This window comes from Trichechus manatus, unplaced genomic scaffold (assembly GCF_000243295.1).
Source record: "Trichechus manatus latirostris isolate Lorelei unplaced genomic scaffold, TriManLat1.0 scaffold00038, whole genome shotgun sequence".
Taxonomy (NCBI): domain Eukaryota; kingdom Metazoa; phylum Chordata; class Mammalia; order Sirenia; family Trichechidae; genus Trichechus; species Trichechus manatus.
Window position 1 is genome coordinate 12,276,461 of NW_004443974.1, and position 11,128 is coordinate 12,287,588.

At 50.6% G+C, this 11,128-nt stretch overlaps 1 protein-coding gene across 1 annotated transcript in view; it reads right to left on the reverse strand.

The window, feature by feature from the left end:
• Positions 1–10,117, reverse strand: part of ENG (endoglin) — a 38,316-nt gene extending 28,199 nt beyond the window's left edge. Inside the window, 3 exon segments of the mRNA XM_023730764.1 lie at positions 367–508; positions 9,719–9,934; positions 9,937–10,117. Of these exon segments, the coding sequence (XP_023586532.1) occupies positions 367–508; positions 9,719–9,934; positions 9,937–10,117 (539 nt within the window).
• Positions 10,118–11,128: the final 1,011 nt, after the last annotated feature.

Sequence of the window (11,128 nt, forward strand, 5' to 3'; positions counted from 1 at the left end):
GGTGTGGAGCTGTGTCTGCTGGGAAGCCGTGTGCTCTCCATCAGCGGGGGTGCATAAGCAGCAGCTCACCTGTCAGCAGTGGTTTACCTGGTACGTTCTGCCACCCACCTGGCTCTTCTCCATACTCCACCTGGTTGCCAGACACACCCAGCCCTTCCCACCCAGATCTTGTAGTGGCATCCAGAATATTGTCCCAATCCCAGACCCTGCCCCCAGAAATGCTATCCCCTATAGGCCCTATGAGATGTCCATGTCACCCTCTTGGCAGGGGCCCTGCCACAGGGAAGGTCTTCTTCATTTCATTGGCCTTGGGGCTTCCGCTAGACACCCACCTGACCCTGCCTTGGGGCACTCACCTTTTGTAACTCCAGGAAGAGGATGTGAACTTCAGGGGTTGCGTTGAGGACCTGGGCCACGCAGCCCTTAGAGACCTGGCTCATGGTGTATGTCACCTCGCCCCTCTCAGGGTCCACAGGCTGTAGGTCACAATGGACTGTTTCTGCAAGACCTGCTGGGGAAGCACAGCCGGCAAGAGAGCCAGGTAAGAGTGGTGGTGACAATTGCTGTCAGTTTCTCAACATCTATTGGATGCTGGGCAGGGGCTAAGGGCTTTGTTGCATCTTCATAGCTACCCTATTAGCTATAATTACAGGTAGTCTCCGGCTAAGGAGCCCTGATGGCAAGTGGTTCAGCTCTTGGCTGTTAACTGAAAGGTCAGCAGTTTGAACCCACAAACTGCTCTGCGGGAGAAAGATTTGGCAGTCTGCTCCCGTAACGATTACAGACTAGGAAACAGTATGAGGGAGTTCTACTCTATCCTATAGGGTCACTATGAGTCAGAATTGACTAGACGGCATACAACAACAACAGCCCCCAACTTAAGATGGGGTTCTGTTCCAGTGACTCCATCGTAAGTTGGTTCTGATGTAAGTCGAACACCTTTTTTTTTTAGGTTTTCATTATTATTGTCTTTTATTATTAGTATCTATAAATTCGATCTTTGGGAGTTGGAAACATTCCACATAAACATCTGAGAATGACAACATCAGAAAATTACGTGCTGCAACATTGTATGTAGTACATATTACTAACAGTAAGATGTTAAAAAAAAAAAAAACAGATGGTTGTAAGTGTGATTTGTCCTGACTCGAATATGTCATAAGTTGGGGACTACCTGTGAATCCATTCCACAGATGAAGAAACTGAGGCTCAGAGAGAAAAAGTTACTTGCCCAAGGTCTCATTGCTACTACGCATATGGTTGCCAGATAAAATACAGAGTGCCCAGTTAAATTTGAATTTCAGATAGACTATAAATAACTGTTTAGTATAAGTATGTCTCATGCAATATTTGGGACATACTTACACTAAAAATACTCTTTGTTTATCTGAAATTCAAATTTAACTGGGAATCCTGTATTTCTATTTGCTAAATCTGGCAACCCTAACTATGTGACCAAGTCCACATGCTAACCCAAGCCTCTAAGCCTCCAAAGGAAGGCAGGAGCTCTGATCTGGAAACAAAGCTTCCCCTCTTGTGCCTCAATAAAGCTGGGAAGAATGGCCCTCCGGTCTGAAGAGTGTTGTGAGTTTCCTGGCCCCAAGGGACAGGCTGAGCCAAAAGGACGGCCCCGGTTAGGAGCAAAGCTGCTGGAGTAGGTAGGCCTCAGAGCCTACTCTGGGTTGCCGGGAAACACAAGTCCTGAGGGAAGGGAATGGAATTTCACCCTGACCCAGCAGAAGAGGAAGAGGAAATGAGGCCCCTACACCTCGTCCTAAGGAATGTGGGGGGGGGGAGGGGGGGCTCCGGAGAAGGGAAGAAGGACAGAGAAGGGGAGACTGTTTGGAAGTTTGTGTCTCCATCTTGTCACGCTCACTTCCTGTTTTCTTGGAGATCAAAGATGGGTGCGGAGGGACTGGCCTCACATCCAGCTGACGCCAACTCTGAGGAGGGGGCAGGGAGGCATCTTCCAAACCTCCGACTTTTGCTTAACCCAGCCTTCTTCCTCACTTTTCCGCAGCCTTGTTGGGCTCAGGCTCCCCCAGAGGTTTGAGAAGGACGTAAGATGGCCGCCCCTCACCATGGCAACACCAACCACCAGCTCTGTCTTGGGATGGATAAGATCAGAACAAGGACATTTTACCACCATGGAGGCCCAGGCCTTTATACCTGGCTCTGGCCTGAGTGTTTCAGGGACTCTAGAGTCCCGGGGCATTGTGGTTAAAAGTAAGACCCCGGGATGATGGAAAAATTTAAAATAGGTGGTGGCGATGATTATACAACATGTGAAGGTAATTAATGCCATTGAGTTATACATGTGAAAAGGTTCAAAGGTTTTGTTATATATATTTTAACATAATAAATTTTAAAATTTTTTTTGTTTTAAAGCAAGTTCTCTGGAGTCAGGCAAATGTAGGTTTGAATCTCAGGCTCAACATTTACTAGTTATGCTTTGGTGAAAACTTTTACCACTTTGGGTCTCAGTTTCTTCATCTGTGAAAACTAGAATAGAATCCACCTCACAGGTTATTTGGAGGATTCCACGAGACAGGGCCTATGGCAAGTCTTATAATAAAAATTATTATTATTATATCTTATATTATAATCAAATCCCCGCGTAGAGCAAAGAGTTAACATGCTCGGCTGCTAAACGAAAAGTTGCACGTCCGAATCCATTTAGAGGCACCTTGGAAGAAAGGCCTGCCAATCTAATGCTGAGAAATCAGCCATTGAAAACCCTATAGAGCACAGTTCTACTCTGACACACATGGGTCGGCATGAGTTGGAATCAACTTGATGGCAACTGGTTTTTTAAAAAATATTATAATCATTGAATCTACAGTTCAGTCATTGTAAAAGAATCAACTGTCTCAGAGGTGGGATGATGTAGTGGGAAGCAGCAGGCTCCAGAAGAGGGACCTCTGGGAGGAAGGAGGTCACTGATGTCTCCAGGCCAACCGACTCCCCTTACCCCAGTAAATTCTAGGACTGTCTCTCCTGCTGGTTTCATCCCTTCCGATCCTCCAACCCCCTCAGAGCCCCTTTCTTATCAGTGAGCATAGACTCCTTGGCTGTTACCTAGACCAGCCTCCTCCGATACGAAAGGGGAGACTGAGGCCAAGTCACATTGCACACGGCTGACCAGGCTGTGTCTTGCACCCACTCCTCCCCACACGATCCAGGACTGGCCTGCAGAACAGCACAGCACCTCCCTCCTTCCCTTCAGACTTTCCCTGCCCCCTCCCCAGACTTCCAGGAACCCCAGTTCCTCCCGGATTGCCGGGGCCACCTCCTCCATGCCGTCAGCGGGAGAGGCCACAGGCCTGGCCATTATGTAATGATCAGATAACAGGCCAGGCTGGGAGATCAGATAAGAGGTCCATTTATTTTGGGGACTTTTCGAATCCTGGCCGCCCCCACCCCGCAGACGAGAATGGGGAGACAGGAGGGAGTGTGACGCCGTGACGCCCGGGGCCCCGTCTCCCGGAGCCGGAGGCGGGCCCAGACAGAACTGAAAACAATCCCCTGGCACCAAGGGAAATGCCAGGGCCTCCCGGGACCGGGTCAGAGTGGGCGCCTCTGTGGACCTGAGTGTCCAGGGCTCCAGTGAGAGACCCTGGAGCCAGCCCCTCCCCACCGCCGGTCCATTCCTCCTCCTTCCTCACCCGTGGACCCCCATGAGCACACAGTCACCTCCGGGGCTTTCCAAATGACCAGCCCCAGCGCCTTGGGAGGGCACATAGGGTCGTGGTCAAGAAAAGCTGCTTTAGAGGCAGATGGCCTGAGTCAAATTCCAGCTCTGCCTCTGGAAAGCTGGTCACCTTCAGCAATTGCCTAACTAGACTCAGTTTCCTCATTTGCAAACAGAAATGATCACAGCAAATGTTTCCATCATGCTTACTGGGAGCCAGGAAGGCTTTACACGAGTTAACTCTGAGGTCCTCGCAGCAGCCCCATGAGGTGGGTAATATCATTACACACTCATTTTACACACAAGGAAATCGAGTATCAGGGAGGTTAAATAATTTGTCTGAGGTTACTCAGCTTTATGTCAGGGCTTGAATTTGAACCCAGATATTCCAGCTCCAGAACCTAGCACCCACTTTGCAGGCTGTGTGTCAGTTTGATGAGGTAACCCGTGTAAAGTGCCTGCTACCCAGGAAGTGTTCTATACCCAGTAAACCCATTGCCATCATGTTGATTCCGACTCACAGCGACCCTATAGGACAGTGTAGAACTGCCCCATAGGGTTTCCAAGGAGCGGCTGGGGGATTTGAACTGTCAACCTTTTGGTTAGCAGCTGTAGCTCTTAATCACTATGCCGACAGGGTTTCCAGTAGCTATGATTATAATTTCATACCAGGGCAGATACTTTTTGACAAGGTTCTTTTCTGCTGAAAATGCTGTCCCTTTGTCTTCAGCTACCTGCCAACTTTGCTTCTTTCAGGATCCAGTTGTAGCCTCACAAATCTCCCAGCTTTCAGTCCAGCTACTTCCCCTGGGCCTGGCCACCAATGAGGCCTCAGCACTCCTCTGCTCTGGCCTCTCCCATGGCTCCCCAGTGCCTCCAGGGTCGAGTCCACACTCCACAACCTAGAGTGGAGTTTACAAGTGCAGGCTTCAGGGTCTGACATGGCAAAGGTTCAGACCCTGATTCTGTAATCCCCCAGCTTCCTTCCCACACCTCAGTGTTATTATCTATAACACGGGGATGATGGTAATCATAATACCTTCCTCATCTAGTTTGCAAGTGTTGCTAACATACATACAGTGCTAAGCTGGCTGCTGACCTGTGGGGATTGTTCAGGAACTGCAATTGCTGTCAGAATTATTTCTATCCAGTCAATGGGAAGATGCTGTGTGTTACCCGCAAACACACCTTGCTCCCTGCCCCTGCTACGTTCTTTCCCAGATCAATGATCTTCCTTTATTTGACCACCTGGTCAACTTCTATTCATCCTTCAAAACTTTGTTCTGGAAATCCTCCCGTCAGAACCTATCCCTCCCCTTTCAGGGGCATTGGTGCCTGGATGTCCTTCTAGAACTACACATGGCCAGGTGGGTTGTTTTCATTTGTTCGTATGTCTGCCTCTCCCCGAAGATGTAAACTTTTCCGGGACAAACAGAGTCCAGACCACCCTGAATCCCCAGTGCCCAACCCAGAGTACAGAGCAGGCATGAGTGGAATTGATTTGTCAGGCCTACTTCTAACTTGCTGGAAGATCCGTGTTAAGACCCTCCACCAATCTGGGCCTCAGTTTCCCCATGGGTACTTGGAGAGGGGGAGAGGGATGGATAGGACATGCTCCAAGTTCTACTGGGGATCTGACATTCTGAGGTTCTGTCTGGGTTTAAAAGCAGGAAGACAGGGTAGAGCATCAATGGGGCTACTGAGATGGGGGTAGGGTCCCAGGGCTTGTCTTGTAGGTGGGAGGGCCACTCTAGGGGTAGGGCAAGAGGCTCATTGCCTGGGATGGGAAGATCAGGCAACAAGGAAACTCCCATCATCCCTGCTGAGGCATTACGGTGCAGTGGTTAGGTCTAGGGCTCAAGTCTCAGCTGCTCACTTCTGGGCTGTGTTGACTCAGGCAAATTCCTTCACCCGCCTGTGCCCCAGGACTGTCTACTTCATAAGGATTTTGCGAAGGTTTAATCTGATAGTACACATAACATGACTAGACGACATCTGGCGCACCATCAGCGCTGAATAAATGCCAATGGTTATCGTCTTTTCTTTGCCCTCTGCCCCTGCCACAGATAGGTATTAAAGCCAGCTCAGCCCCTGGGTGAGGCTCCTCTTCAAACTCCAGGGCTGACCCCCAAAGCCTGGGCTGGAGCTGGGGTGGGGCCCCGGAGCCAGGGCAGTCAGCAATCCAAGTCTCAGAAGCCCAGGTCACCAAAGGTCTGGGCCCCAGCTTGGTGCAGGGAAAAGAAGCTGGGTTTGGATTCAAATTTGAATCTGCCACTTGGCCCAAGCCTCCATTTCCTCATCTGTAAACTGAAAATAGAGAGAGACAAAAGGCCAGCATGGTGTTGGATCACTGAGGGCACTGGAGAGGTGGTTTCCTCCCTCTTGCCCCCTCAGGCCCTCGAGCAAATGGACCAGGCTGTCCTCAGATGCTCCAGCACTGACCCACCTGTGACCATGAGCAGATTTCTCCCTCTGGACCTTAGTGTCACCATCTGTCTGGCTGAGATGAAGATCTCTTAATGCTCATGTCCCCACTATCCCCAGGGACCCACCCTTTCTGGCTCACACGGCTCCTGATCCAACTCTTTTTCCTCCAGGTAAATGGGCAGCTGCTCCTGAATGCAGCCTCTAGAGATAGATATATGTGGTCTCTGTCCTGCGTTACTAGCCCCTCTGCAGTGAATCCCAGACCCCCACACAGTGGCCAGAAGCACAGGGGCCCAAGCCACACCTCTGGCCCATCATCAGATGAACAATCATCAACACACGAGGACACTCTTCAAACCCAGTCACCCAAAATAGGTGATGAGACCCAGCATCTGCACTTCTGGGACTCTGTCCAAAGGAAATAATCCAAAATATGGGAAAAGTGTGGCTCCCAAAAACTTGCATCAGGTTGGTATTTATAATCAGTAAACAAGGAGAAACCACCTAGATATTCAGCAATAGGGGATTCGATAGGCAAAACTGTGGCATATTTGAGGGAGAGAATATCCCAGAACTGCAATGGGACAGTTATGGCGTCCACATGACAACATACAAGTTTCTGGAACAGAGAAGGGTATTCAAGATACCCAGATGTTCATCCAACTGGATTAAAATTGCCTGAAAAAGCTAGAAGTCAATCCATCAACATGCTAGTGGTGTCAATATTAAAAAGGGAGTTTGGGGGTAATTTTCCCTCCTTTCCTTTGAGGGATGAGCTAAGGCAAATCTGTGGTTAACTTGCTTTTTAAAAAAATATCTGTACGCTTGTTCTTAAAAAAAAAAAAAATTCCAACATAAAGGAAAAGTGTGTCTTAAAATGTTAAAAAGTGAAAGTCCCTAAAGAAGCCCTTACCTGGAGAAAGGTAACAGTGGGTGTACATCCTTCCAGAATTTTCTCTGTGCATATTGTGCATTATTGCTGTTTTATTATTACATAAATGGAATCATTGTTGTTTGGAAATGTTGTGTCCCAGACACCTGTCCACAGCGGTATACACATAGATCCACCTTTTTCTTGGTAAGTGCTATAGATATTTTGCTACAGAATAATTTATTTAACAGGTGCCCCAATGATGGAATTTAGGTGGTCTCAGTTTGTTTGTTTGTTTGTTTTGTTACAGGCACCTATGGACCACACATCTTTACACAGCTGGGCAAGTATCTCCATAGGGTTGTTTCTTGGAAGTTGAGTTGGTGGGGTAAAGAGTTACGCAGTTACAGTTTTTAGAGATGCTGCCTAGTTGTGCCCACAGAAGGCTAGACCCGTTTTTGGAGCTGTCTTCACCCCCTCCAGCCTGAATGAGGATGCCTGTGTCACTCCCATTCCCCACTCCCAGCCTGGAGATCTGGGTTCCATGACACGGCTCACGCCCTCATCTGCCCTCCCAGGTTTCACAGGCTATAAATGAGTTGCCCTGGATGATTTGTAAGGTCCTTGAGTCCTACAATCAATGTTGTGCTGGAACCAGCTCATACCTGCTCATGAGAGCGGCTGATAAATTTTCAGGAGTTTTTTGAACAAGCTATTGTTAATTAAATTATACAAACTTACAGTTAAATGAGTTATATTAAAAATGAAAGTAATAAATATCAAAATTCAACACTTCCTAATTATTTTACTCCCTTTTACTATCATCCATGCTCTTAAGGTTATTTACGTCTATTGTATCTGTGTGATAGAAGTACTCTACAATGGTGTGCTGCTGCCTGTCTCTTCCCAACTCTAAGTTTAGTGAGTTGGTAGCTTGAAAGCAGTCATGTGGGAGTATTTACACCATGGAAATGGACAAACGCTACAAATCAGGGCTCCCTACCCAAGCCAGTTGTTAATTATTCACCAGCATCCTATACTACCTTCTATCCAGTAAAAACAAACCCCAAACATCTGCATGGATCTTTCTCCAATGACCAAGAGGAAGAGAGTGTTACCATAGCTAGAAATGGGTGAGATGCAGTGGGGTGAAAGGTGGAGCGAGCCTGGAGACACTTCTCAGAGCCCAGGTAGAAGTTCTGTCCCATCTGTGTGAACTTAGGTAGGTCAGAGCCTCCATTTCCTTTCCTGCAAAATGGGGATGATAATGGCAGCCATCTTGTAGGGCGATTGTGAGCCATCTCAGGAAGGCTTGTCATCTCAAGAAGGGTTGCTGTATCATATGTGGTTAGAAGCAAATGTTCCTGGGAGCCTCAGACCTAGGGGCAAATCCCTGCTAAGTCACTTAACGTCTCTGAGACTCAGTTTCTCATTTATCATTTATCAGTCGAGCAGTGGTAAGAGCTTTAGAGACCAAGGAGTCGATTCTGACTCATAGCGACCCTATAGGACATTGAAGAACTGTCCCAGAGGGTTTCCAAGGAGCAGCTGGTGGATTCGAACTGCTGACCTTTTGGTTAGCAGCCATAGCTTGCCATAGCTCTTAACCACTGCACCACCAGGGCTCTGACCAAGGATTAGGAACTTTAAAATGCCGTAGAGTAGGGTGAGTTGGGGAGGGGCTGGCCGTCACTGCTGCCGTTCCCATTTTCACCCTCCTCTCCACACAACTGGCTCCCTCTTCCCCTCCTCCTGCTCCAGATCCTCTAGCGAGTTCCTAGCAGGTGAAGGGGTGTCCACAACGATGTCCTGTGGCATTGGGTGGATGAGGGGCAGGACACTGCAGAGGTGCACAGTGAGTGGGATGTGGGGTTGGGAGTTCCCCGCTCCTCAGGGCCCCCTCCCTTGGTCAAAGTTTCAGACCACCTGGAAAAGCCCCCAGGCTGATGAGTCCCCGGAGGCCCCCTAATCTGGGCCTGCACCCTCATCCACCGCATCCAAACTGCACCCTCATCTGTTTGGGAAGCAGAGAAAGAGAAATAGAAGCAGAGGGAGTATTTTGGAGGCCTATTCTCTGCCAGATTTCTCTATAACAAGCACACTACAAGCATTACCTCATCATCACTCATTGCAACAGCCCTGAGGGGGAAGTTTATTAACATCCCAACTTTGCAAATGAGGAAAGTGGGCTCAGAGGCACGAAGGCAGTTTCCCAAGATCACACAGCGAGGAGAACGTGAGTCTGACTCCAGAGCCCACACTCTAAACACAAGGCCATGGGGGCCTCCTGCGCACATGGCTCCTTCCTGTACATTTCTCGAATGAAAAAGTCAGGGCCCAGAGAGGGCAGGGGACTCTCCTGGGACCACACAGTAGAGATGGGGGTACAACAGGTCTGCAACCTGGGCTTCCTGGGCAGAAACTGGACACAGCTGAGAGGACAGAGGTGAGGGGCCGAGTTAAGGTGACCAACTTATCCCGATTTGCCCTGACTTTTTAGCACTGAAAATCCTGTATCCTGTGAACCCCCTCAGTCCCAGCAAACTGGGGTAGTGGTCACCCTACAGCACCCAGCTCTGGATGCCCAAAGGCCCCCGTCCTCCCAGGCAAGACACCAGACCAGCTCCACTGGACATGAGCTCCAGACGCGGGGAAGCCCGGGCTGTGTGCTGGGCCAAGCCCTGCCCTCTTCGGGCCTTGTCTCCCACCCCAGGTCCCTGGACACCTACTTGTGGAGCTGAGGCTGTAGATGGCCAGCAGCAGGGCAATGACCAGGGGGCGTGAGCTGCATTCCATCCTGTCCACCAGGGGGTCTGTGCGATGGGCCTTATCCGGTGTCCAGGGGCAGGGCTGCGGGTGGGCGCCGGGGCCGGCGTGGGCTCGCGCAGGGACCCAAAGGGAGCAGGCGGCCGGAGCGACGGCGTCCCTGCTCCAGCCTTCTGCAGGGGCGGCCAAGGGATCAGGAGAAGTGGGCACGGGGACGCAGGTCTGGGCCGGAGGTCCGCGGCTGTCCAGCTGACAGTGGATGAGGAGGGGATGCTGGCTCCTGTGGACAGCAGCAGATGTAGTCCGTGGACACAGATGGAGGCTGGAATCTGACCGTCGGTGGCAGGGAGCTCAGAGCTCATCCAGCCCGGCTGGGGAGGCAGGAAATGCGCTTCCTTAGAAAGGGGCTGGGCCAGGCTGCCTGCCAGACGGGTAGAGGAAGTGCCATGGGCTTTGTCACTGGGTGGGGGGCCTTGGGGTAGACAGCGGGGGTGGAAGAGCCCAGGCTCCAGGCTTGTCTCCCCACCCACCCCACCCTCCCATCCCACCCTCTCCAGGGCTGGTGGGTGGGGGTGCATCTGGCAACCTCCAGGCCCAGATGAAAACAATCACCATAACAGCCCACCAGGGGGGCCTTCCAGGGTCCAGGCCCTGGCTGAGACAGTTCATGTGGGACTCACATTCCATGAACTCAGGATTCCCGTTTTGCAGATGAGAAAACAGAGGCCTGACGAGGTGAGATCATGGGCTCAAGAGGGCGGTGGCACTGGGATTCAAACCCACATTCATCAAGCTCCAAAGCTGGCTCATATGATCATGACACTGAGCCGCTGTTTCCTTGTTTCTCAGGCAGGGAAACTGAGGCCAGGATGGAGAAGGAACACGCCCAAATTGGCACAGCAAGATTGTTGGGCTGGGGTCTCAGGGCCCAGAGAGGGCAGGGGACTCACTCAGGGCCACACACTTTGTGTCTGCACCTCCATGGGTAGAAAACCCTCCAGGGACAAAGGACAGCCCCAAACAAAAGGGGGACAGACCTTTGGTGGAGTTTCTAAAGTCTGATGACCCTGGGTTCACAACCTTGCTCTGCTTGCTGTGAGCTATAAAACCCTGGGCAAGTCCCCTCAACCCTCAGTCACCCTGTCCGTAAAGTGGCACAAAAGTGCCTTCCTCACCAGGCCTTTGTGAGATTTCCAAGGGTCGAGGCACTATAGCGCTGAGTCCTGGGCCTGGCACACAGGAAGTACCCATTGAAGGGGGCCTCGAGCTCTCCCCCATTCATGCTCCCTGAGCCTAGGAGACAATTCCAGAACCCAGGTAGAGAACAGCCTGGTGCTGATCTGGGGTTCCAGGAGGGAGCCGTGTTCATTCTG